This window comes from Gobius niger, assembly GCF_951799975.1.
Source record: "Gobius niger genome assembly, chromosome: 1".
Taxonomy (NCBI): Eukaryota; Metazoa; Chordata; class Actinopteri; order Gobiiformes; family Gobiidae; genus Gobius; species Gobius niger.
Window position 1 is genome coordinate 74,474,346 of NC_136852.1, and position 28,000 is coordinate 74,502,345.

Here is a 28,000-nt window from a genome sequence, read left to right on the forward strand (position 1 = left end):
GAACAGGTCCTGCTTCAGTCGCTGTCTCTGGTGGTTCTGGTCCTCGGTGAACAGTCCTGCTTTAGTCGCTGTCTCTGGTGGTTCTGGTCCTCGGTGAACAGTCCTGCTTCAGTCCGCTGTTTCTGGTGGTTCTGGTCCTCGGTGAACAGTCCTGCTTCAGTCCGCTGTCTCTGGTGGTCCTCGTCCTCGGTGAACAGTCCTGCTTCAGTCCGCTGTTTCTGGTGGTTCTCGTCCTCGGTGAACAGGTCCTGCTTCAGTCCGCGGTCACTGGTGGTTCTCGCCCTCGGTGAACAGGACCTGCCGCTGTCTCTGGTGGTTCTCGTCCTCGGTGAACAGCAGGAACCCGCTGAACTGACTGTCCTTCACCAACCCGCTGCGGCCGTCCTTGACCACCACGTACACCCGGTCGCCCGTGCGCAGGTTGGCGATGGTGCTGCCGCTGGACATGATGTACCCGCGGTGCCGCGTGTTGTAGGAGTGCAGCAGGACGGCGTCGTTCCGCATGAGGTCCACCCCGACGTCGGCGTTGTAGATGGCCAGGGTCATGTGGAACTCGTACACCCCGGGGACCACGCACGTGAAGACGCCCGAGCGCGGGTCGTAGTGTCCCGGCCGGTTGTAGATGACCTCGTGGAAGACGATGGGCTTGCGTTTTGTTAATTTGCTGCTGCCCAGGCGAGCGGAGAAGGCCACTTTGTGAGCGGGGCCGGAGGGGCCGGGGGGACCAGGGGGGCCTGCACAAGAACACAGCATATTTGCTAAATGCTGACAACATCTTTGGTTTCTGTGTGACTGTCACATTTTTGTCATTTTTTCGTCTATTTTTTTTAATCAAATTTTTATAATTTGTTTTTCATTTTTTTGTCACATTTTTGTCTTTTTTTTTAATTTGTATCAAATGGTATCACTTTTTTTTCCATTTTTTGTCACATTTTTGTCATTTTTTCCTCTATTTTTTTGTCACATTTTGTCACATTTTTTTCTTTTTTTTTTCTTTTTTTATCAAATTTTTATCACATTTTTTTCATTTTTTTTGTCACGTTTTTGTCTTTTTTTCCTCTATTTTTTCATCAAATTTTTATCATTTTTTTTTTTCATTTTTTCACATTTTTGTCTTTTTTTCGTCAATTTTTTTGTCACATTTTTATTATTTTTTGTCACATTTTTTTCATTTTTTATCAAATTTTTATCAATTTTTGTTCTTTTTTTTGTCACGTTTTTGTCATTTTTTCCTCTATTTTTTCATCAAATTTTTATTCGTTTTTTGTTCATTTTTTGTCACATTTTTGTCATTTTTTTTTCATTTTTTCACATTTTTGTCATTTTTTCGTCTATTTTTTTAATCAAATTTTTATCATTTTTTTGTCATTTTTTTTGCCACATTTTTTTCTTCTTTTTTTAAAATGCTAACAACATCTTTGGTTTCTGTGTGACTGTCACATTTTTGTCTTTTTTTTGTCACATTTTGTCACATTTTTGTCTTTTTTTTTCATTTTTTGTCACATTTTTATAATTTTTTTTGTCAAATTTTGTCACATTTTTGTCCTTTTTTCGTCTATTTTTATATCACATTTTTATCATTAGTTTTTTTTTGTCCCATTTTTGTCTTCTTTTTTTTTTACATTTTTGTCATTTTTTCGTGTATTTTTTATTAATTTTGTATCTTTTTGTCACATTTTTGTCTTTTTTTTCAATTTTCTCAAATTTTATCACATTTTTTTTTCATTTTTTGTCACATTTTTGTCTTTTTTTTCAATTTTCTCAAATTTTATCACATTTTTTTTTCATTTTTTGTCACATTTTTGTCTTTTTTTCATTTTTTGTCACATTTTTGTCTTTTTTTTTTCATTTTTTCACATTTTTTTCATTTTTTTGTCACATTTTTTTCCGTTTGTCATTTTTTGTCACATTTTTTTTTCATTTTTTTTATTTTATCACATTTTTGTCATTTTTTCGTTTATTTTTTAGAACATTTTTATCAAATCTTTTTCATTTTTTGTCACATTTTGCCACATTTTTTTCTTCTTTTTTTTTTCTTAGTTTGTTGCTGCCCACTTTGTGAGCGGGGCTGGGGGGACCAGGGGGGCCTGCACAAGAACACAGCATGTTTGCTAAATGCTAACAACATCTTTGGTTTCTGTGTGACTGAGCGCACAAAGACCAGGCAGGTACACATCAACTCGTCTAAGCTCAGGTAAGAACAGAGTGTGGAAACGGTTCCTGTTCCTTTAAGAGCTGCTATTCTAAACTAACCCAGCCTTTTCTTCACAGTTTTCCTTTTATGGGCCCAAGAGATATTAACTGTAGGCTCTTAGCATGATTTTGACTTGTGGATGTTGCTTCAAAGATAAAATAATACATTTTGGATTTACCTGGTGGTCCTGGGGGTCCTTGACCTAGAAAGACAAACAGGTCGGGTTAGAACATTCAGATTGAATTTGACGCGGCATCTTTCTATATCATGAGCAATGAATGGAATCTACCGCATGCCTAAACTTTTATGAAGGTTCAAAAACAACACAAAACTATGACAGAGCAATGGAATGGGTCTGTAGCTTTGAATAGGAATACTTAAAGGGCCGATATTGTACTTTATTCAAGCCGCATTGTTAAAAAACGTATCCTTTCTAATGATCAGTTTAAGGTAATCGGTGTAGAAAAGAAATAAAGGTAAATGTTTAGTATCAGCCGGTTACATAATATTAACCTCTTAACTCCCGCCTGAACCGAGAGGATCTTTTTAATCACGTCATCAGATTTTTTTTTCATCATTTTTTTGTTGGGTTTTCAACTCATTTTTGTAACTTTTTGGTCATTTTTTGGTCATTTTTGGTCATTTTTTGTTTTCATTTTTGTTTTCATTTTTTAATCATTTTTTTGTCTTTTTTTGTCAAATTTTTATTACATTTTTGTCACATTTCTCTAATTTTTTTGTCACATTTTGACACATTTTTGTCATTTTTTTTTCCATTTTTATCAAATTTTAATATTTTTTTTCATTTTTTGTCACATTTTTGTCATTTTTTTCATCTATTTTTTCGTCTATTTTTTATCAATTTTTTATCATTTTTTTGTCACATATAATTTTTTATTTTATTTTTTTTAATCAAATTTTAATAATTTTTTTTCATTTTTTGTCAAATTTTTGCCACATTTTTGTCATTTTTTGGTCTATTTTTTTATCAATTTTCTATAAATTTTTTTGTCACATTTTTGTTATTTTTTTGTGATTTTTTGTCACATTTTGTCACATTTTTGTCATTTTTTCGTCTGTTTTTTATCAATTTTTTATATTTTTTTTGTCACATTTGTTTTTGTCTTTTTTTTCATTTTTTTATCAAATTTTAATATTTTTTTTTTCATTTTTTGTCACATTTTTGTCATTTTTTCATCTATTTTTTCATCTATTTTTTCGTCTATTTTTTATAATTTTTTTGTCACATATTTTTTTTTGTTTTTTTTTTTCATTTTTTATCAAATTTTAATAATTATTTTTTTATAATTTTTTTGTCACATTTTGCCACATTTTTGTCTTTTTTTTTTTAATCAATTTTTTATCATTTTTTTGTCATTTTTTTTGTCACATTTTTGCCACTTTTTCATCCATTTTTCGTCACTTTTTTGTCACATTTCCATCATTGTTTTCGTCTCAGTTCTGTCACTATTTTCACACCTTTTTTCCAGAAGCTTTTGGACAGAGCTAAAGCCAAACTGGAGAGAATGTGCTCGGTTCAGGCGGGAGTTAAGGGCTTAAAGCAGAACATCTTCTAACATCTCTGTAGACTCATTGTCTTCTGTGTGATAGTTGGAGGGTCTTACGTGACTTCTCCTGCCAGGGGGACAGGTCCATCTCCGGGATGTTCGAGCAGGAGGTGTAGCCGTAGCCCCGCGGGCGGTACCGGAAGGGCTGGTCCGGGACCTCCGTGATGCCGGTGTTGTCACAAAGGATCCGTGGGAAGGAGGCGTCTCGCAGCGACCTTCTCTGGCGCTCCGTGAACACACCTTCGTTCTCCCACCACAGCCTGCAACACAACCACAAACAATTTAATTGACATATTAGTCACAAAGATTGTTTCAGTTCATCGCAGGCTTTGTTGACTCTAAAAACGTTATAGTTGAGGCCAAAAAGTTCTGTTTTGGTTTCATCCAAATGACTTTGTTTCAGAAATGTTGGGGCTTGTCTCTGTGCTGTTTGGCATATCCCATCCAGTGAGCGCCTCCTTATTGTGCAGCTTGAAAACGGCTACACCACTAGCACAGTATTAAGTGGTTATATGCCTTTAATTTGAGCGTACGCCACACTCAAAGCACTAAGATCCGTGTATAATCAGGCTTTAAAGGCACTCGATAAAAAAACACTTCATCATCATCACTGCAATATCCTGAGTAAGTACAAAGTGCTCAGTTTTGACAATCTCATTTTATACAATAATGTAAGAACTATATTCAAAATCACCAATAACGCAGCTCCACCACCACTGAAGAACTTTGTCAGATTTTGTTCTGAGCAAAATACAAGAGCCACTCGATCCACTGCAAATAAAAACTGTGTCAAACCAAAAAGATGGTCGGCCTTTGCACAATGTGCCTCCTCGTTTCGCTCCATTAAACAGTGGAACGAACTTCTAGACCGTCTGAAAGTGTCTGTGGATTTTAACAGTTTTACTCGAAATTTGAAAATGTACATTTTAGATCATCAGTCGTGTCAGCATTAATGAATGTAAACTATAGAGATTGTTTAGTTTTGTTGTTGTTGTGTGTACACTTTTAGGAAAAGCAAAGAACGTATTTTAGACAGTGATTTTATTGTAGATTGGATTTATAGATTGTAATTGTAATGTTTTATGTTCACACCTGTCCAGGGACTGCGGATGGAAAATAGCTACTGAGCTAAATCTGGTACAAACCATCTCCTCTTGTAAAGACTCATGCTTCTGTAAATTGTCCCTGTTTCAATAAATAATGATAATAATAACGTGTATTACCGAATGTGCCCAGTAGAGGGTGCTGCAAGTTTTGCTGTGAGCAACACCCCCATCTTGTGGAAAAGCCAATTGCCAGATGTACTGGAGGAGAGGATTTGTCCCGTTTTGTTTTCATCTTCTCTCCGGTTGGTTTTTGATCGACCTGATTCGAGTCGGACCATTCGATGTGAGCCTGGACTGGAGTTTCTGGATCCTCAGTCGAGGACGTTCTGGACGTTCTAACATCCTTGGTGGACCTGGGTCCCGTCGTACACCGTTAAGCTGAGGTATTGTGCACGAAAGGTCATACAGAGCTCTGAGCATTCTTTTTATTTGTATGGACATTCGAGCCCTCTTGGGTGTTTTTGAGTTTTGTGAATTGGATCGAGGATGGAAGGACTGTGAGGACTCTTTAGGGGTAAACAAAAGAAACTTCTGGAACTTGTGGAAATGGAAAATAAATGCCGGCTTTGTTCATCTTTATTATAAACAGTGTTCTATTTTTATTTCACCTTCATTCCTCCTTTAGAACCTAGATTCCTGGTACTTGTATTGAGCTTAGTGGTTCACTTTATACAGGCTACTAGGGCTGCAACTAAAGATTGATCGATTAATCTATTGAATATTTTTACGATTAATCGATGAATCGCTTGGCTGTGAATGGTGGAGGAAAATTGGATTTATAAAAAACAAAAGAAAAATCACATGAAGCTAAAGTGGCGCCGCTCGAGGACATGTTGATGGAGGAAACTTAAAGTAAACGTTTGTTGGAGGCTCTTGGCGCTAATTCTGCTTCAGATTGGACGAGGATATTTATGAAATTTACAATATACAAAACACTACAGACACTTACTATGAAAAACAAAGTAGGTTTTCTTTAAAAAATACTGCATTTTCATGTCAGTTTTGCTCTATTTGAGTCTGTGTGAACCAGAAAACGATTAATCGATCACTAAAATAGTTGTCGACTATTTCAATAATCGATTAGTCGTTTCAGCCCTACATGCTACACTTGGGTATCTTTTTTGTAACCATTTTCCATTTTATACAGTTCACCCACCTATTTTCATAGCTCTTTACTTACCTTTTATTCTCATTTTCAGACGGAAAAATGTTTCCAACGACAAAGACGGAGCCAGAGCCGTGGGAAGATAGTTTAGTTAGGGGGCGCTGAGGGACAAAATGTACCCCCAAAGTACTTTTTCTGTGCATAAATCCTGTTTATTAACCTCTTAACTCCCGCCTGAACCGAGAGCATTTTCTCCAGTTCAGCTTTACCCAAATCCTGTAGGCCAGTGTGACGCCTCATTTGAAAGACCTACAAAACTAAATTGATCTTTTTCCTCACATCAGGTTTTTTTTTCATCACTTTTTTTGTTGGGCAGTAGACTCATTTTTGTCAAATTTTCGTGACTTTTTTGTCACTTTTTCGTCAAATTATTCGCATTTTTTTGTCAAATTTTTAGCACTTTTTCGTCAATTTTTTCTCAATTTTTTGTGTAATTTTTCTAATTTTTTTGTCAAATTTTTGTCATTTTTTGTAAATTTTTCGTCATATTTTTGTCAAATACTTAGCATTTTTACGTCAATTTTTTATCACTTTTTCGTCAAATTTTTCTAACTTTTTTTTCAAATTTCTGTCCATTTTTGTCATTTTTTCTCAATTTTTCGTCACTTTTTCGTCAAATTATTCGCATTTTTTTGTCAAATTCTTATCACTTTTTCGTCCATTTTTTCTCACTTTTTCTTCAAATTTTTCCAACTTTTTTGTCAATTTTTTGTCAATTTTTTTCACTTTTTTTACAAATTTTTGCCCATTTTTTGTAAACTTTTTTGCCAAATCATTCGCATTTTTTTGTCTAAATCCTTATCACTTTTTCGTCCATTTTTTCTCAACTTTTCGTCAGATTTTCGTCAAATTTGTGTACATTTTTTGTCACTTTTTCGTCAAATTATTCGTATTTTTTTGTCAAATTCTCATCACTTTTTCGTCCTTTTTTCCCGTAATTTTTCAGCAAATTTTTCTCGCTTTTTTGTCAAATTCTTGTCCATTTTTGTCACTTTTTCGTCAATGTTTTCTCACTTTTTTCACATTTCCATCCTTGTTTTCATCTCAGTTTTGTCACTATTTTCTCACCTTTTTCCCAGAAGCTTTTGGATTGGGGTAAAGCTGGAGAAAATGCGCTCGGTTCAGGTGGGAGTTAAGGGGTTAATATTGCCTGCAGTTCACCAACTATCCGCCAGGGGGTGCTGCAGCGCCCTCAGCACCCTGGGTTCCCACGGCCTTGGACGGAGCCCGTTACGAGCCTCCTGCAGCGCGTTACCTGTCGCCCTGCTGGATCCTCCTGAACTGGTCGGCGATGAGGCAGGCGAACAGCGGCCCCACTCGCCCCCCACACACAAAGGGCTCGGCCAAACCCCCCAGCCACACGTCGATGTTGTCCGGGGTCTTGTAGATGTTTATGAGTCGCCGAGCCAGCTGAGGGTTCCTCAGGACTTTCCCCAACTCCTGCGCGTTACTCGGCTGGGACAGGCCGCAGAAGCGTCGCCACGTGTTGTAGCCTGGAACCAAAAACACACGGGTGAGGACGGGCTGGCAGAGGAATGTGGAGGCGTCCCTTCTTAAAGGGGGGTATTATGCAAAATGGACTTTTTCAAGCTTTCCATCATGTTATTCTGTCACTCCCTCATTAAAAACATGGCTGAAGTGTTGCCTTGGCACATTCACGTATTTCTGAGTAATCTGTAAAAACTCCGATGGCGGCCATTTTAGGGATAGGTTTTTGTCACATTTTTGTTGAATTTTTGTCACATTTTTGTTCAATTTTTGTCATTTTTTTATTGAATTTTTGTCACTTTTTTGTTGAATTTTTGTCACATTTTTGTTGAATTTTTGTCATTTTTTGTCACATTTTTGTTGAATTTTTGTTGAATTTTTGTTGAATTTTTGTCATTTTTTTGTCATTTTTTGTCATTTTTTGTTGAATTTTTGTCATTTTTGGTCATTTTTTTGTTGATTTTTTGTCATTTTTTTGTTGAATTTTTGTCACATTTTTGTTGAATTTTTGTCACATTTTTGTTGAATTTTTGTCATTTTTTGTCACATTTTTGTTGAATTTTTGTTGAATTTTTGTTGAATTTTTGTCATTTTTTTGTCATTTTTTGTCATTTTTTGTTGAATTTTTGTCATTTTTGGTCATTTTTTTGTTGATTTTTTGTCATTTTTTTGTTGAATTTTTGTCACATTTTTGTTGAATTTTTGTCACATTTTTGTTGAATTTTTGTCACATTTTTGTTGAATTTTTGGCTGATGGCGGCCATTTTAGGGATAGGTTTGCCTGAGTCCTCCTAGGAACGCCCCCACCTCCTGGAGACGCCTCCGAGCTTTCGTCACCAGCCGAGTAACCGACCACTGCTCCTCAGCAGAACCCCCTCCCCACTGATGCCACAGACAGCGTGTGGAGGGGGCGTGTCTAAAGGCTCAGAGGTTCTTAACCTCTTAACTCCCGCCTGAACCGAGAGGATCTTTTTCCTCACGTCATCAGATTTTTTTCCCATCATTTTTTTGTTGGGTATTCAACTCATTTTTGTAACTTTTTTGTCATTTTTTCATCAATTTTTTATCACATTTTTGTCACATTTTTTGTAATTTTTTTGGGTCAAATTTTTATCATTTTTTTTTTTTTTGTTGTCAATTTTTTATCACATTTTTGTAAAAACAATTGTCACATGTCACATTTTTTTTTCATTTTTTCGTCATTTTTTTTCATCAAATTTTGGTCATTTTTTTGTCATTTTTGCCACTTTTTCATCCATTTTTCGTCACTTTTTCGTCACATTTCCATCATTGTTTTCGTCTCAGTTTTGTTGCTATTTTCGCAGCTTTTTTCCAGAAGCTTTTGGATTGGGGTAAAGCCAAACTGGAGAAAATGTGCTCGGTTCAGGTGGGAGTTAAGGGGTTAAAGAGACAGAGGCCTATTTCAAGACATTCACTACGGCCATTTTGAGAGAGACATTTTATACAAGGCAGTTATTCTAATTTCCTGCATTTACAGACCGACAGAAGGTTTGTCATCATTGTAGTGAGATATAGACTGGTGCTATGGGACTGAAAAAAGCAGAACACCCCCTCTTTAAATTAAACATGTCATTTAGTGCTACGTCTCATGTCCTAATTCCGCTCGGACAGGGGGGAGTATCCCGGCGGAGGGAGTACCTGGCAGGCCGTGGTCCCGCCCTCTCTGCAGGTTGAGCGAGGCCAGGTCCAGAGCCAGTTCTTCGCTGAACTTGAACAGCCTCTCCCGGATCTCGTCGGGCGCCATGTTCTGCTGGGTGTTCAGCTTGGCCGGACGTCCCACCACTCCCCGCAGTATGGGGTCCAGACCACCTGAGGGCAGCGCACACCGCACAGTCAGAGGGGAGGAGCCACAGATACAGTATATATACTAATAAAGACAATCTACTGGAAATAACGTGATGGCCCATTGTACTCAAGAAGTCGTATACATTAAGTAGAGGAAAAAGTGACCCTTTAGTTGCCGGTAAATGCTGTAATATAGTCCGGGGGCCTTTATTTACTCAAGGGCATCAGGACCAGGCCTTTATTGGAACCAGGCCACAATTAGAGACAGGCCTTTATTTCTATTTGAGCAAAACGGACGACCAGGAAAAACGAAGAAAAACGAGATTTGTGTCCATTTGCACCTAAAATATTAGGTTCATTTATTAATTAACATTTCAAACCCTCTCCCAGCGGCTGGAAACACTGACGCCTTTTATTTTGTCGGGACAACAGGAAGTGTTTCGTTGCTGTTAGCGGAGCTTTGACATCAGTCAGTCACTGCAGGTTTCTGTTTCGTTTTACCGCGGACCGGATTATTTGTTGTTATCTTGTGTAAAAGTTGAGTTTAGACGGAGCGTTTGTGTTTGTGATCGATCATGAGACTGACCACGAGAGAAGACGAGACGCTCGCGCTGATGGGAGGAGTTATTTTGAGGCGTGGGACTGACCTGCCACACGGAGCAGCTGGACGTGCTTTGAAGACGCGATGGAGACTTTATTAAAACCCTGGAGGGTCACACAACATTTGCCCTGTTTCCAAATATGGTCACAGGAGGTTGAAAAGTGGCTAAATCTGTGTCAAAGTTACGCTCGGATCAGCTCCTCCGCAGCGTCCCCCCCTCGGCCCGGGTTCAGTTTGTTACTTCCTGCACGTGAGTTTTCATTTACACCAGTATGAGACAAATTCCTAACATGGGGAATATTTCTACTGTTATAGTTTCTAATAAAAGCCCCGGCCTGTTTTAGAGACCGGCTTTAATTTGCCTCCGCCAGCAACGAACCCGGCCCCTGTCGGAGACCCGGCCGCTGATGGAATACAGGCCAGTATTAAAGAATTTACGGTAATGTACATTTCAGGGGGCTGGGGGTGTGGGGATGCTAATGTGTGAGTGGGGTGTGCAATAATACTGTGGGTGTACGTGGGTCTGGGAAGGCGGCCTATGTGCAGAATCGATGTTGATTGACTGATTGTTGCTTTGTGAGTGAGTGGTGCGTAGCCGGGCCTGGTCCGGTTGGGGACAGAGTAGTAAGTATATTAAGTAAGTATATTTCTTTTTTAATTGTAAATGCATTGTCCCTTTAAATAGATACATGCAAATACAAGTAATAATAAGCGCCTCGTGATGCGCCTCGACCTATTTTCTTTGCGGGGGTCAGAGCGAAGTCGCCCCTCTGTGTTTCCTTTAAACTCTTCATATTTCATTCTCTGGCGTGGCCTCCCTGAACTCCACAAGGACAGAGTCACACCTTCAAACACCAGCCTCCACGGGGCGAAGAACGCTCGGTGCAGGAGCGGGCTGGGGAAGTCCGGGTGCTCTTTGTAGTTCTCGTCCAGTCTGAACAGGTGCGGCTGGACCGTGAGGTGTCCGAAGCGGAGCGCCGCGGTGGCGAACACGTTGGAGATGCTGGGGTCCACCTCGCTGTCGTAGCCTGGGTACACGGACAGGCGCTTGGACATGGCATTAGAGCCCACGATGTGCCCCAGGTAGTCCCGGAACGTGATGACCTGCAGACGGAGACAGGAGGTGAGGAGGATTCCAACAGGGAGCCGTGTCAGAAACAAACTGCTGGACTTTCTACACAGGGAGACCACAGCATTCACTGCAATTGACCTTTCGCAAAAGCCCGTCTACTCAGCTACTGCTGCTGGAGTGACTTGTGTTAGTGACTCTTACTGGATCAACACCAGTGCGATATCCTCCAGATCGAGGCCAAAGGGGCAGCAATCTGCAACACGTTGGACATATACCGTAAATGCTCTAATATAGGCCGGGGCCTTTATTTACTCAAGGGCATCTGGGACCAGGCCTTTATTGGAACCAGGCCACAATTAGAGCAAAACGGACGACCAGGAAAACGAAGAAAAACGAGATTTGTGTCCATTTGCACCTAAAATATTAGGTTAATTTACTAATGAACATTTCAAACACTCTTTCCCAGCGGCTGGAACATTGACGCCTTTTATTTTGTCGGGACAACAGGAAGTGTTTCGTTGCTGTTAGCGGAGCTTTGACATCAGTGTCACTGCAGGTTTCTGTTTCGTTTTTACCGCAGACCGGATTATTTGTTGTTATCTTGTGTAAAAGGCGAGTTTAGACGGAGCGTTTGTGTTTGTGATCGATCATGAGACTGACCCGAGAGAAGACGAGACGCTCGCGCTGATGGGAGGAGTTATTTTGAGGCGTGGGACTGACCTGCACACGGAGCAGCTGGACGTGCTTTGAAGACACGATGGAGACTTTATTAAAACCCTGGAGGGTCACACAACATTTACCCTGTTTCCAAACATCGTCACAGGAGGTTTGAAAAGTGGCTAAATCTGTGTCAAAGTTACGCTCGGATCAGCTCCTCCGCAGCGTCGCCCCCTCGGCCCGGGTTCAGTTTGTTACTTCCTGCACGTGAGTTTTCATTTACACCAGTATGAGACAAATTCCTAACATGGGGAATATTTCTACTGCTATAGTTTCTAATAAAAGCCCCGGCCTGTTTTAGAGACCGGCTTTAATTTGCCTCCGCCAGCCGCGACCCCGGCCTCTGTCAGAGACCCGGCCTCTAATGGAATACAGGCCATTATTTGAGAATTTACGGTATTCAAGGTATTAAACTATCTAACAAAGGGTAAAGGACTCTTGAGACTAAAGCAAACAAGAAAAACCTCATGATCTCGTCCTGAAATGAAGCCGCACAGGTTTGTGGACCAGTCGTGCCCGGTGAGCACTCTCTTATCTTTGTCGCATTGTTTAAAATAAGAGCATTGCTGGTTTGCTAAAGTTAGCTAACGCCAGCTAAACCTACAGGTGCCCAAAGATAATCAGCTGCAGTTATTGTTAGAACTGTGACAAAATGCATAATATTCTGATCATAAAGAGAGACGGCTACCTGGCTCCAGTTTGTGTACATTTTGTGACTGCCAGTTGCTAGATGTTAGCTACCTAAGCCTTTAGCCTAGCATTATCTTAGAGCAGACGTAAGCCTGTTTATCTCACATTTAGCTTTTGTTTTTGACTTTGGGAAAGAACTCCCCCAGACACCTATGGTACCTGGTGTCTGAGTCTCCATAGGCAGATCGCTTCACCACTTTTTTTTTCTTCTTCATCTGGTCGGGCAGGGACGTGCACAGAGAGAGCCCAGGTGGTGCTCAAGCACCTGCCCCTTTGCCCTGTGCCCTTTAAGTGCCCTATTTTTTTTTTTATTAGCCAATATGTTCTGAAAATACAGCTTTAATTCTCAACTTCAAATTGAGAATTCCTGCCGCTCGTGATCACAAATGGGCATCTGCACTGTCCCCGTGTTTCCCGCTTGAGAAGATATTAAGTTAACTTTTATGTACAAACAAGCGCAACAAGACTGGATGATTAAGAGAACTTGAAATGAGAAGGGCCGATAGGGTGAGGACGTCAGCGCCAGCAGTAAGAAGTCAGGAGCTTTAGCGGTTCTGTTTGTCGCGCTATAAAATGTTTTTAAAATGAGCTCTATTGAGCTCTCTCTAAGTCACCGGGCGTAGACCAGGGCCAGACCAGGGTGAGGAGGAGAGGTGCCTGGGCTCTGGAAACTGTGCCTCTGTGGGAGGAACACAGGAACAACCCAGTGGATAATTATTAGCATGTAAGCATGATATAGACAAAACAATGATATTGGACAAACCAGCTGTAAGTTTTAAGTGTATAGTACCTTTTCATTACTTATTAATATTTATGTTAGTCGTAAATGCAGAGCCTTGTGATTGACTTTGTAGGGCGAGGTAGAACAAACAAGTTAGTATCTTATTAGGTCCACATTATGGAACATCGCATTTTGCATGTTACATTACATTTCGAAGTCAGTGGCAGTGTCATAGTTACAAAAAATAAAGAAATCACTTTTTTTTTCCGACAGGAGAAGGAGCCCTTTTTTCATGGTTGAGCACCTGCCCCTCAAAATGTCTGTGCACGTCGGGTTTTTCATGGTTTTCTTCTCAGTGCTGGTTTGTACCTTTGTTTTGCAGCTTGATGGACCTATAGCTTCATAGTAACGGTTGCTCGGATGTGTGATTGGACAATTACCTTTTTGGGCCGGGTTTTGCGAAAGGTCAATTCCAGAACCATCTCGCTGAACAAAGGTGGCCCACAGGGTTGTGTGCTGACCCCCCTCCTGTTCTCTCTCCTTCCCCATGATCATGAAGTTTGCGTGTGAAGTCGTACCTGGCTCATGGCTCCCTGGATCTTACGGGCCTCCTGGTACAGGCGCTCCCCGTCCCAGTGCGGGTTGAGCTCGGACAGTTTCCGGGCCAGACGGTTGTGCTGCCTCATCATCAGAGTGTGCATGGCGGTCAGGGCGATGTTCTCGTTTGCACGGGAATCGCCTGGGGAGGAACACGTTAAGAACACGTTAAGAACTTTAGGATCGCACTTAGTAGATTAACATCCGGGCACTTCCGCTGAATGTCCTTTTATCCTGTGCCGGGGCAAACTAAATGTTGGATCTTGTGAGGTCAGTGGCAACAGACGGGATCGATCGGGAGCTTTTTTTCTTCGGAATGGAACAATGAGAGCCATGTTCTGGATTGCTACTCTCTGCCGAGGATCATTACTGGGGAAACAGCTCCACACGGTGGCTGTGAATCAAACCTTCGTTGTCTTCTTTAATCGGTGAACTTTGGGGCTTATTAAATTGCTCAGCATTAGGCCTAATTTATGATTCCACATTGTCCTGCTCAGAGCTTCGTATAAATTAGGGAGGCACCGATACCACTTTTTCTAAAACCGATACGAGTACTTTGATTTAAGTACTCGCCGATACCGAATACCGATACGAGTACAAGGCATTTTCTTCAACGTTCTTACTTTTTTCACAGCAGATTGGTTTGTAATTAGTAAATTCACTCATTTACATTTCCTTAAGTAAAGCAGGCGACACATTTAAGAGCAGTTATATTAGAATTGTGCTGATGCCATTTATTTATTTATTTTATTTTCATTCAATATAATTTATTTTTATGTCTCTGTCCATCATAGACAGAAAAGCCCATGTCCTAAAGCTCCCAATGCCTGAGCTGTATTCATTGATGTGTTTTTATTTAACAATAGTATTGAGATGTGACTTAAATGGTCTCTTCTCGTCTTTACTTCAGCTCCTGTAGATTTTCTCGTGTGTTTGTAGTAACTTAGCGAGAAGCTACAGCGTTTTCATTGCTCTGCTGCAGCTCATTTTCCCTCAATATAAACATGCTGTATGTCTTTACTTTGGATTTTCTGAGGACTTTTTAGTCGCTGGGTTAGTTTTTCAGATGAATAAACCCCAGGGCATAAAACGGCGTCAGAATGGCCAAAACTGCTAGCCGTGAGTTAGCAACGTTAGCATCGTTAGCCTGTATGTTGTAAACACTGCAGACGCTGCAGCTCTAAGAACATTAAGCTCTGGTTAAATCCAGCTCAGACTCTGGTTTAGAGAGCGCAGTCTGTAATAAAGTCAGCTCTATGTGGATTATTGTGTTTACACTAAACTATTCTCCAGTTCGTTGCTTCTTCTCTCCTCAGCTGAGAGCTGCGCCTCGTAGCTGCGCCTCGTAGCTGCACTGGCCGCACATCTAATGGTATTGGTTTCTGGTTTTGGGACCTCATGAATGAGTACAAGCATGTGGTATCGGCCCGATACTCGATACCGTTATCGGTATCTGTGCATCCCTATTATAAATATGTTGCTATTGTAATTATCAGGAAAGGTTCAACATCCTCTCTCTCCACTCTGAGGGCATCGAGCACCACACAGGAAAGTAAATACTCGCTGCACTGACTATTTTAACGAAAATGTCACTATTTTGCACAAAATGACCTCAGTATTTCCACTCTGCAGAAGCCTATTACTTTACAAAACAATCACACAACACGATTACACTTTTATCGCCCTCATTCACGTAACCTTTCTCTGCACCTCTGTCCCTCCACGCAGGAGAGAACAAAACTGAAAGAGAAGTTTGAAAGTGTAGACTGTCTTCCTCTGCCTCCTTTTCATATTTGACAAATAAATAAAACAAATAAAATGAAAGTTCTCAACTAAACTCATTACATGATTCAAATCAAGGCCGTGGGAACCCAGGGTGCTGAGGGCGCTGCAGCACCCCCTGGTGGATAGTTTGTGAACTGCAGGCAATATTAACCCCCTTAACTCCCACCTGAACCGAGCACATTTTCTCCAGCTTTACCCCAGTCCTAAAGCTTCTGGGAAAAAGGTGTGAAAATAGCAACAAAACTGAGATGAAAACAAGGATGAAAATGTGAAAAAAGTGAGAAAACATTGACGAAAAAGTGACTAAAAATTTACAAAAAATGGACAAAAATTTGACATAAAAGTGAGAAAAATTTGACAAAAAATGGAGAAAAATGGACGAAAAATGTACAAAAAAATGACAAAAATTGACAAAAAAGTGAAAAAAATTGACAAAAAATGGACGAAAAATTGACAAAAAAATGGACGAAAAATGTACAAAAAAATGACAAAAATTGACAAAAAAGTGAAAAAAATTGACAAAAAATGGACAAAAAATGACAAAAAATTGCGGAAAAAAATGACAAAAAGTGATAAGAATTTGACAAAAAAATTCGAATAATTTGACGAAAAAGTGACAAAAAATGACCAAAATTGACCAAAATTTGACAAAAAAGTCACAAAAATGTGACAAAAATGAGACGACTGCCCAACAAAAAAAGTGATGAAAAAAAATCTGACGTGAGGAAAAAGATCAATTTAGTTTTGTAGATCTTAGCTTTCAAATGAGGCGTTACACTGGCCTACAGGATTTGGGTAAAGCTGAACTGGAGAAAATGCTCTCGGTTCAGGCGGGAGTTAAGAGGTTTGGGGGTAAATTTTGTCCCTCAGCGCCCCCTAACTAAAATAACTTCCCACGGCTCTGATTCAAACTGAAGTCCAGCTGCTGACCCTCTCACTACAAGACACAAACGTCTGCCTTCCACTCGCCGTGTCCCAAGAACATCCCTCTTTAAGTCCCGCTCACCGGCCTGAAAGCAGGGCACCTCCTTGGCGTTGCCGTCGCCCGTCATGCGCCTCCTGGTGGCGCAGATGTTGCCGGTCATGGGGCTGAAGTGCAGCAGCTCGCGCCCGTTGTCGTTGTACTCCTGGTTGACCCTCAGGAGCCCCTTGTCGGAGTCGAAGTCCCGGAGCTCCAGGGCCTTGACGTGGTCGGCTCCGTACACCTGCCCCATGTCCACGAAGGCCGTGATGGCGTTGATCTGCTGCCGGACCTGCCCCCCCGTGCACGCCGGAGACGAGCGCACGAAAGGCATGCACTCGCCCCGGGTCAGCCTGGAGTCTCCACGAGGAACCTGGACATGACGGGATCACACTTAGTTTATGAACCAGAAGCCTGTGATGACAGTGAGGACACAGTGACCACACATCAGGGCTGACCTTTATGGGGAAGCAGGGCTCGGCGCGCTCGCACGTCTCCTCACAGTTGCTGGAGGAGTTGTAGGACCGGGTGACCGGAGTGATGGGCGTCAGCGTGATGTCGTGGGTGATCCACTGTCCGAACAACGTCAGCAGCATGGAGAACGAGCCGTCGTTGATCACCATGTTCCCGGTGGCCAGGATGTGAGTGGACACGGCTCTGACCTGCAGGAGCCACACCCAGCGTCAGACAGAGAATAAAGGCCCTGTACCTGATGATTTTGGATTACAATGGAATTTTATTGTCTACCGAGGTAGAAATTCATCTTTGGCCCAACGACACACAGAAATACAAGACTGTGGACAACACAAACATGCCCGATAAAAAGATAAAACAAAAACACATATATAAGAACAGTTCATTTCTGTGGCGGTCGCTGCTTCATTCAGAATCCCACAGCACAGGGGACAAAAGGTTTCTGAAACACAGCCTTTTTAGGTCGAAGAAGCTTTAACCTCTTTCCACCCGCCTAAACTGAAGACATGCTGTCCTCTTTCGCTATTGGCCTGTGTAACACCTCATTTGAAAGCTAAGACCCACTTGTTGAGTTTTTGTCACTTTTTTGTTGAATTTTTGTCAATTTTTTTGTCAATTTTTTGTCACTTTTTTGTTGATTTTTTGTCATTTTTTTTGTTGAGTTTTTGTCACATTTTTGTTGAATTTTTGTCATTTTTTTGTTGAGTTTTTGTCACTTTTTTGTTGATTTTTTGTCATTTTTTTGTTGAATTTTAGTCAATTTTTTTGTTGAGTTTTTGTCACTTTTTTGTTGATTTTTTGTCATTTTTTTGTTGAGTTTTTGTCACATTTTTGTTGAATTTTTGTCATTTTTTTGTTGAGTTTTTGTCACTTTTTTGTTGATTTTTTGTCATTTTTTTTTTGAGTTTTTGTCATTTTTTTGTTGAATTTTTGTCAATTTTTTGTTAAATTTTTGTCACTTTTTTGTTGAATTTTTGTCAATTTTTTGTTGAGTTTTTGTCACTTTTTTGTTGAGTTTTTGTCACTTTTTTGTTGAGTTTTTATCTCTTTTTTGTAGAATTTTTGTCAATTTTTTTGTTGAGTTTTTGTCATTTTTTTGTTGAGTTTTTGTCATTTTTTTGTTGAATTTTTGTCGATTTTTTTGTTGAGTTTTTGTCACTTTTTTGTTGAGTTTTTGTCATTTTTTTGTTGAGTTTTTGTCATTTTTTTGTTGAGTTTTTGTCAATTTTTTTGTTGAGTTTTTGTCACTTTTTTTTTGAATTTTTGTCGATTTTTTTGTTGATTTTTTGTCACTTTTTTGTTGAGTTTTTGTCACTTTTTTGTTGAGTTTTTGTCACTTTTTTGTTGAGTTTTTGTCCATTTTTTTTGTTGAGTTTTTGTCAATTTTTTTGTTGATTTTTTGTAAAAAATTTTGTTGAGTTTTTGTCAAAAAAAAGACAAAAAAACTGCAAAAAAAGACAAAAATCTATCAGAAAAATGACAAAAATCCAGCAAAAAAGTGACAATAATCCAGCAAAAAAGTAATAAAAAAGTGACAAAAACACATAAGGGAAATAAAAATGGCAAAGAGGAGAGAATGCATTTGGTTTTGGCGGTACCACTTTTTAATAACTACACATTATTCATCCTTTATAAATGATGAGTTAACAGTTAATTAATCATGTACAATGCATTAGTTAAGTGTTACTAACACTTAATAACTATTTAACCAAGCAATAAGGCAAGTATTTAAACGATTCATTATGAGTTTGGCATTAAATGTAGTAGTTAAGTAGTTATTAAGTGTTGAAGTAGTAGTGGTGGTAGTGTTAACTCATCATTTATTAAGGCTAAATAAGGTGTAGTTATTATAAAGTGTTACTCTGGTTAAACTGCATTATACTACATGCATATATATATAGTACATGTGTATATGAAGTACTGTATACGTCTGAAATAGAAACAGTACCAGTGGGAGCTTGTGTCCGTTGACCAGGACATCGGGGTCCCAGCCTTTAGGCAGAGAGAAGCCGTCCTGGTACTCGGCGGGCAGCTGCCGCAGTAACGGGCCGTTGGAGGCCCCCCACAGCGGGTACTCCCTGGGCAACAAACACAAGCATGTTAGCAGGAAGTACCGTAAATTCTCTAATACTGGCCTGTATTCCATTAGAGGCCGGGTCTCTGACAGGGGCCGGGTTCGCGGCTGGTGGAGGCAAATTAAAGCCGGTCTCTAAAACAGGCCGGGGCTTTTATTAGAAACTATAGCTGTAGAAATATTCCCCATGATTTGTAGCTTATACTGTTTTAGTTCAAGCCAAGGGTTTATTGTTTTGCTCATCACCTCGACTATTGAATATGACTGTTTTTTTTTTTTTTTAGAGGGCCGGTCTTGACCCAAAAGTCCCGGGCCCATTTTTTATGCCAGTCCAGCCCTGCTAGAACCTGAAAACAAACAATCATGAAGCTTCTGTCCCACGTCAGCCTCCTGCCAGGAGGACCAAAGAGAAGGGCAAACACACTATCGCAGAGCCGTGGGAAGATATGTTAGTTAGGGGGCGCTGAGGGACAAAATGTACCCCCAAAATACTTTTTCTGTGCATAAATCCTATTTATTAACCTCTTAACTCCCGCCTGAACCGAGAGCATTTTCTCCAGTTCAGCTTTACCCAAATCCTGTAGGCCAGTGTAACACCTCATTTGAAAGATCTACAAAAGTAAATGGATCTTTTTCCTCACGTCAGGTTTTTTTTCATCACTTTTTTTGTTGGGCAGTCGTCTCATTTTTGTCAAATTTTCGTGACTTTTTCGTCAAATTATTCACATTTTTTTGTCAAATTCTTATCACTTTTTCTTCAATTTTTTCTCAATTTTGCGTCAAATTTTTCTCACTTTTTTGTCAATTTTTTGAAAAAATTTTGTGTCAAATTTTAGTGACTTTTTCGTCAAATTTTTCGTTTTTTTTTTTTTTTTGTCACTTTTTCGTCAAATTATTCACATTTTTTTGTCAAATTCTTGTCACTTTTTCTTCAATTTTTTCTAAATTTTTCGTCAATTTTTTCTTACTTTTTTGTCAAATTTTTGGTCAATTTTTTTTCAATTTTTGTCATTTTTTGTAAATTTTTTGGTCAAATTTTTGTCACTTTTTCGTATTTTTTTTCAAAATTTTTGTCCATTTTTGTCATTTTTTGTCACGTTTTCGTCAAATTTTTCGTTTTTTTTTTTTTTTCGTTTTTTGTCACTTTTTTGTACATTTTTGTCCATTTTTGTCATTTTTTGTAAATTTGTTGTTCAAATTTTTGTCACTTTTTCGTAATATTTTTCTAAATTTTTCGTCAAATTTTTGTCCATTTTTGTCATTTTTTGTCACTTTTTCGTCAAATTATTCACATTTTTTTGTCAAATTCTTATCACTTTTTCTTCTATTTTTTCTCAATTTTGCGTAAAATTTTTCTCGCTTTTTTGTCAAATTTTTGCCCATTTTTGTCATTTTTTGTAAAAAAAAATGTCAAATTTTTGTCTCTTTTTTGGTAATTTTTTGTAAATTTCTTGTCACTTTTTTGTCACATTTTCATCCTTGTTTTCGTCTCAGTTTTGTCACTATTTTCACACCTTTTCTCCAGAAGCTTTTGGATTGGGGTAAAGCTGGAGAAAATGTGCTCGGTTCATGTGGGAGTTCAGGGGTTAACATTGCCTGCAGTTCACAAACTATCCGCCAGGGGGTGCTGCAGCGCCCTCAGCACCCTGGGTTCCCACAGCCTGGCCTGTTGTACATGTTTTTAGTGTTCGGGGACAGTGGACTCCCTGTTTCCTGGTGGCGAGTGTGTGAAACAAACACGAGTGCGTCTCACAGGTTGTTGCAGACGGAGTCAGCCGTGCGGTACTTGTGCAGGTTGGGGATGTATTCACAAGGGGGCGCTGTGGTCACGCGCGAGCAGCCGGACGCCGCAATGAGGTCCTCCATGTCCAAGTCCGACAGCTCTATCTCGCTGTGATGCTCTGCAGAGGAAGGATCAGGGTCAGTGGACACGTCAGAGCTCTTCTGTTCCAGCTGCTTCTGTATCTGGATTTTCTACACGCTTTCTTCTTCGTGTTTGTCTCCACATGTGTGTGTCGCTCACTGACCTGGGGCCCTGGACATGGACAACCTCTTGCACTGGGCGTGGAGGTCGCTGAGCGCGGCGTTCAGGTAGTCGGCGAACAGAACCGCCTTCTTGGTCTGACCCGTCGGCTGCTTCATCAGCCGCAGGACGTCCCCGGGAGAGACACTGTTGTCCTTCATGCGGCTCTGGCTCCTGGAGCAGACGGTTCACAAACACGTGAACATATATTTAACGTTATGATACAATACGGAAACCGATACAAACAGCAATACTTTACCCTCATGATTTAATACGAAAGCACAGGTTTTCAGAGGTTTTACTAAACGTCAGACATGGGCTGTGTCCGAATGTCCACCCTCGTCCCTGACCCCTCATTCACTACACAGGCCGCACTATATAGTGACTGATTCTGTTGGCGATTCGGACACAAGCCACTACTTTCTCCAAGCTGCGTGACGTCAAAAAAAATTTAATCAATTAATCTGAATTTATTTATTTTTACAAACGTTTATTTTAAGAAACAGAACGACTGTTTTGGCACTTTTACAGGCGTTACTCTCATCACAAAAAAAAAAATCACCCCAGCGTGAGCTCAGAGACGCCGAAAGTCGGTCAGGCCGGTGTCCGAACACCAGCAGATTGAGCGACTACATCTGATAAAGTTCGCTAAACTCCGGGAATAAAGTATTTCTGTGATAAAAAACAAACTCAGAGACAGTGGAATATTTATGGATTAATACGAGTCAGATATGCTTTATTTCACATGGATTTTACATGAATGACTTGGATTATTCGAGAGGAAGCGATCGGTCATTTAACAGCTCAAGCTAAAGGTTAGCAGCTAACGTTAGCATCTTTTCACCGTAACCGTTTATATTTAAGTCGTTTATTCATGAGAAACACAAACACACGACTGAAACAGCTGATTTACTTCAGTCGTGTTTAGTTCAAAGACCTGTCTCTGTCAGGCTCTTCTCCCACTCTCGCAATGCATTGTGGTCTATATTGACCCGTTTAGTGACCATCGATGCTCACTACTTTTCCAGATGCATTGTGGGAAATTTCGACTGCACAAATTTTTTCTCTCTGGACATTCGGACACCCCTACAACATGTGACCACTATATAGTGACTATATACTGACTATATAGTCACTATATAGTGACTATATAGTCAGTATATAGTCACTATATAGTGACTATATACTGACTGTATAGGGGATAGTCTGGACATTCGGACACAGCCATGGAGTCAAATCGCAGAAAATTGAAAATGGCCGACACATTTTAAAAGTATCGTCTTTTGTTTAAACCGGGGGGGTCGAACTCATTGGGGCCTGACAGCGCTGTGATAAATAATTACGGCTTACACTTGTTGCACTTTACAACCCTGTGTCACCAGTGACTCAGAGCACACTGTAGTCATTATTATGTAGCCACAGCCGCCCTGGGGCAGACTGACCATTTACCGTAGCTATAATGTGTTGTTCATATCCTGATTTTTTAATTTAAGTTGCCCTCTAGTGACTGTAATGAGCAAACTGGTTATTTCCTTTACAAACACTGCATGACCAGACTGCTCCGAGTTCAGATACTAATGATCACAGTTTAAAGTGGACATTCCCAGCCTTTCACAGCCTTCATTATGTTGGATAATTAAAGTGATTACAGCGTGTGTTCTGAAGTGAGCGTGTGAGGTGTTTCTGCCTCACACGTCGGCTCTTTACTCACTCGTACTTGGACGTCTCATAGGCCGAGTCCACACAGGCTTTAGCCGCTCTCACCGCCCTCTGCAGCTCCCGCCTGCTCAGATCTGCAACAAACACACACAGTTTAACCTCCCCTTTATCTGTGAGGCGTTAAAGGGATGGTTCAGGGTGTTTGACAGAGGGCCTCACTGCCAAGTTATCCAGAGTGGTGCTGATTTCTGGAGATTTTTGGAGATTTTTTGAGCTTTCTTATTCATGCAGTCATTATATTTGGAGAGTTTAGTGGTGCTAAGGCTAGTGCTAGGCTAGTGCATGTCTATGGTAACTAGTAGCCTGCATTAAAAACAGTCTGACCGGAGCACTGAGCACCTGAGGAAAATCACTTATAACACCAGACTAGCCATAGAAATATGAATCATGTTTGAAGTATAACCATTTTGCATTTAAAATAACTTATATCTGAGCAGCATCAGCTTCCTGGTTGTAGCTACGCAGCAGCAGCGGAGTGATCTGCTCGGTGACCGGATCTACATTAGTTTGTTTACCTGCGGCCGCCATTACTACACGTGGAAATCACAAAGGAGCTTCTACAAATCAGGTATGGCAACGTTTGGAGGTTTTTAATGCAGGCTACTAGTTACCATAGACATGCACTAGCCTAGCACTAGCTTAGCACTAGCCTAGCACTAGCCTAGCACTAGCCTAGCACCACTAAACTCTTCAAATATAAGAACTGCATGAATAAAAAAAATATATAATATCTCCAGAAATCAGCAGCAACACTCTGGATAACTAGGAAATATCCCTTTAAAGTAAAATATCAACGTCCTTTAGTTTAGACTGGATTTTATTTGTTTAGAAGTGTTTCTGTTTAACCTCTGCTTTAACTGAGCACATCTTCTCCAGGTTTGACTCTACCCAAATCTAAAAGCTGCTTGAAATAAGCATCAACTTACTGACTACTGAGGAAAATAAGGATGAAAAAGAGAAATAAAGTGACGAAAAGGTGGCATAAAATGATGAAAAAGAGACAAAAAAGTGATGAAAAAGAGACAAAAAAGTGATGAAACAGAGACGAAAAAGTGAAAAAGAGACAAAAAATTTATGAAAAATCGACAAAAAAGTGAAAAAGAGACAAAAAAGTGATGAAAAAGAGACAAAAAAGTGAAAAAGAGACAAAAAAAAAGTGATGAAACAGAGACAAAAAATTTATGAAAAAGAGACAAAAAATTGATGAAAAAGAGACAAAAAATTGATGAAAAAGAGACAAAAAATTGATGAAAAAGAGACAAAAAATTGATGAAAAAGAGACAAAAAAGTGAAAAAGAGACAAAAAATTGATGAAAAAGAGACAAAAAATTGATGAAAAAGAGACAAAAAATTGATGAAAAAGAGACAAAAAAGTGATGAAAAAGAGACAAAAAATTGATGAAAAAGAGACAAAAAATTGATGAAAAAGAGACAAAAAATTGATGAAAAAGAGACAAAAAAGTGAAAAAGAGACAAAAAATTGATGAAAAAGAGACAAAAAAGTGAAAAAGAGACAAAAAATTGATGAAAAAGAGACAAAAAATTGATTAAAAAGAGACAAAAAAGTGATGAAAAAGAGACAAAAAATTGATGAAAAAGAGACAAAAAAGTGAAAAAGAGACAAAAAATTGATGAAAAAGAGACAAAAAATTGATGAAAAAGAGACAAAAAATTGATGAAAAAGAGACAAAAAATTGATGAAAAAGAGACAAAAAATTGATGAAAAAGAGACAAAAAAAAAAGTGATGAAACAGAGACAAAAAATTGATGAAAAAGAGACAAAAAATTGATGAAAAAGAGACAAAAAATTGATGAAAAAGAGACAAAAAATTGATGAAAAAGAGACAAAAAAGTGAAAAAGAGACAAAAAATTGATGAAAAAGAGACAAAAAATTGATGAAAAAGAGACAAAAAATTGATGAAAAGAGACAAAAAAGTGATGAAAAAGAGACAAAAAATTGATGAAAAAGAGACAAAAAATTGATGAAAAAGAGACAAAAAATTGATGAAAAAGAGACAAAAAAGTGAAAAAGAGACAAAAAATTGATGAAAAAGAGACAAAAAAGTGATGAAAAAGAGACAAAAAAATGATGAAAAAGAGATGAAAAAGTGATGAAAAAGAGACAAAAAAGTGATGAAACAGAGACAAAAAAGTGATGAAAAAGAGACAAAAAAGTGATGAAAAAGAGACAAAAAAGTGATGAAACAGAGACAAAAAAGTGATGAAAAAGAGACAAAAAAGTGATGAAACAGAGACAAAAAAGTGAAAAAGAGACAAAAAAGGGATGAAAAAGAGACAAAAAATTGATGAAAAAGAGACAAAAAAGTGATGAAAAAGAGACAAAAAAATGATGAAAAAGAGACAAAAAAATGATGAAAAAGAGATGAAAAAGTGATGAAAAAGAGACAAAAAAGTGATGAAACAGAGACAAAAAAGTGAAAAAGAGACAAAAAAGGGATGAAAAAGAGACAAAAAATTGATGAAAAAGAGACAAAAAAGTGACGAAAAAGAGACAAAAAGTGATGAAAAAGAGACTAAAAAGTGATGAAAAAGAGACAAAAAAGTGATGAAAAAGAGACAAAAAAGAGACAAAAAAGTGATGAAAAAGAGACAAAAAAGTGATGAAAAAGAGACAAAAAAGAGACAAAAAAGTGATGAAAAAATTGACAATAAAGTGATGAAAAAATTGACAAAAAAGTGATGAAAAAATTGACAATAAAGTGATGAAAAAATCGACCAAAAAATAATGAAAAAGAGACAAAAAAGTGATGAAAAAGAGACAAAAATGGATGAAAAAGAAACAAAAAAATGATGAAAAAGAAACAAAAATGTGATGAAAAAGAGATGAAAAAGTGATGAAAAATCGACAAAAATGTGATGAAATAATCGACAAAACAAGTGATGAAAAATGGACAAAAAAATGATGAAAAAGAGACAAAAAAGTGATGAAAAAAATCGACAAAAAAGTGATGAAAAAATCGACAAAAAAGTGATGAAAAAATTTGACAAAAAAATGATGAAAAAGAGAAATAAAGTGACGAATAGGTGGCATAAAATGATGAAAAATCGACAAAAAAATGATGAAAAAATGGACAAAAAAGTGATGAAAAAGAAACAAAAAAGTGCTGAAAAAGAGACAAAAAAATGATGAAAAAGAGACAAAAAAAGAGATGAAAAAGTGATGAAAAATAAAAAAGTGATGAAAAAATCGACAAAAATATGATGAAAAAGAGAAAAAAGTGATGAAAAAGAGAAAAAAGTGATGAAAAAATTTACAAAAATGTGATGAAAAAGAGACAAAAAAGTGAAAAAGAGACAAAAAATTGATGAAAAAGAGACAAAAAAGTGAAAAAGAGACAAAAAATTGATGAAAAAGAGACAAAAAATTGATGAAAAAGAGACAAAAAATTGATGAAAAAGAGACAAAAAAGTGAAAAAGAGACAAAAAATTGATGAAAAAGAGACAAAAAATTGATGAAAAAGAGACAAAAAATTGATGAAAAAGAGACAAAAAATTGATGAAAAAGAGACAAAAAATTGATGAAAAAGAGACAAAAAAAAAGTGATGAAACAGAGACAAAAAATTGATGAAAAAGAGACAAAAAATTGATGAAAAAGAGACAAAAAATTGATGAAAAAGAGACAAAAAATTGATGAAAAAGAGACAAAAAAGTGAAAAAGAGACAAAAAATTGATGAAAAAGAGACAAAAAATTGATGAAAAAGAGACAAAAAATTGATGAAAAAGAGACAAAAAAGTGATGAAAAAGAGACAAAAAATTGATGAAAAAGAGACAAAAAATTGATGAAAAAGAGACAAAAAATTGATGAAAAAGAGACAAAAAAGTGAAAAAGAGACAAAAAATTGATGAAAAAGAGACAAAAAAGTGATGAAAAAGAGACAAAAAAATGATGAAAAAGAGACAAAAAAATGATGAAAAAGAGATGAAAAAGTGATGAAAAAGAGACAAAAAAGTGATGAAACAGAGACAAAAAAATGATGAAACAGAGACAAAAAAGTGAAAAAGAGACAAAAAAGGGATGAAAAAGAGACAAAAAATTGATGAAAAAGAGACAAAAAAGTGATGAAAAAGAGACAAAAAAATGATGAAAAAGAGACAAAAAAATGATGAAAAAGAGATGAAAAAGTGATGAAAAAGAGACAAAAAAGTGATGAAACAGAGACAAAAAAGTGAAAAAGAGACAAAAAAGGGATGAAAAAGAGACAAAAAATTGATGAAAAAGAGACAAAAAAGTGACGAAAAAGAGACAAAAAGTGATGAAAAAGAGACAAAAAAGTGATGAAAAAGAGACAAAAAAGTGATGAAAAAGAGACAAAAAAGAGACAAAAAAGTGATGAAAAAGAGACAAAAAAGTGATGAAAAAGAGACAAAAAAGAGACAAAAAAGTGATGAAAAAATTGACAATAAAGTGATGAAAAAATTGACAAAAAAGTGATGAAAAAATTGACAATAAAGTGATGAAAAAATCGACCAAAAAATAATGAAAAAGAGACAAAAAAGTGATGAAAAAGAGACAAAAATGGATGAAAAAGAAACAAAAAAATGATGAAAAAGAAACAAAAATGTGATGAAAAAGAGATGAAAAAGTGATGAAAAATCGACAAAAATGTGATGAAATAATCGACAAAACAAGTGATGAAAAATGGACAAAAAAATGATGAAAAAGAGACAAAAAAGTGATGAAAAAAATCGACAAAAAAGTGATGAAAAAATCGACAAAAAAGTGATGAAAAAATTTGACAAAAAAATGATGAAAAAGAGAAATAAAGTGACGAATAGGTGGCATAAAATGATGAAAAATCGACAAAAAAATGATGAAAAAATGGACAAAAAAGTGATGAAAAAGAAACAAAAAAGTGCTGAAAAAGAGACAAAAAAATGATGAAAAAGAGACAAAAAAAGAGATGAAAAAGTGATGAAAAATAAAAAAGTGATGAAAAAATCGACAAAAATATGATGAAAAAGAGAAAAAAGTGATGAAAAAGAGAAAAAAGTGATGAAAAAATTTACAAAAATGTGATGAAAAAGAGACAAAAAAAGTGATGAAAAAATTTACAAAAATGTGATGAAAAAGAGACGAAAAAATGATGAAAACACATCAACAATGTGAGGAAAAGATGTGTTTGAATAAACCACTGATGCTGAGTTGACTCACCCGCCTGCACGAGCCAGCCCGCACACAGCAGCACGGCACACAGAGTCACACACAGCCTCAT

General features: G+C 37.9%; 1 protein-coding gene across 1 annotated transcript; it reads right to left on the reverse strand.

Annotated features, from left to right (window-relative positions):
* Positions 1-14: 14 nt before the first annotated feature.
* On the reverse strand, positions 15-28,000 carry LOC306978790 (eosinophil peroxidase-like; the record flags this gene model as incomplete). Its single annotated transcript, XM_079577469.1, has 15 exons — positions 15-248; positions 298-734; positions 2,373-2,396; positions 3,820-4,022; positions 7,289-7,526; positions 9,181-9,351; positions 10,774-11,032; positions 13,707-13,867; positions 16,517-16,844; positions 16,930-17,133; positions 18,894-19,023; positions 20,773-20,920; positions 21,047-21,216; positions 22,754-22,835; positions 27,940-28,000. 15 exons carry the CDS (start codon positions 27,998-28,000, stop codon positions 15-17), a joined length of 2,850 nt encoding a protein of 949 aa, XP_079433595.1.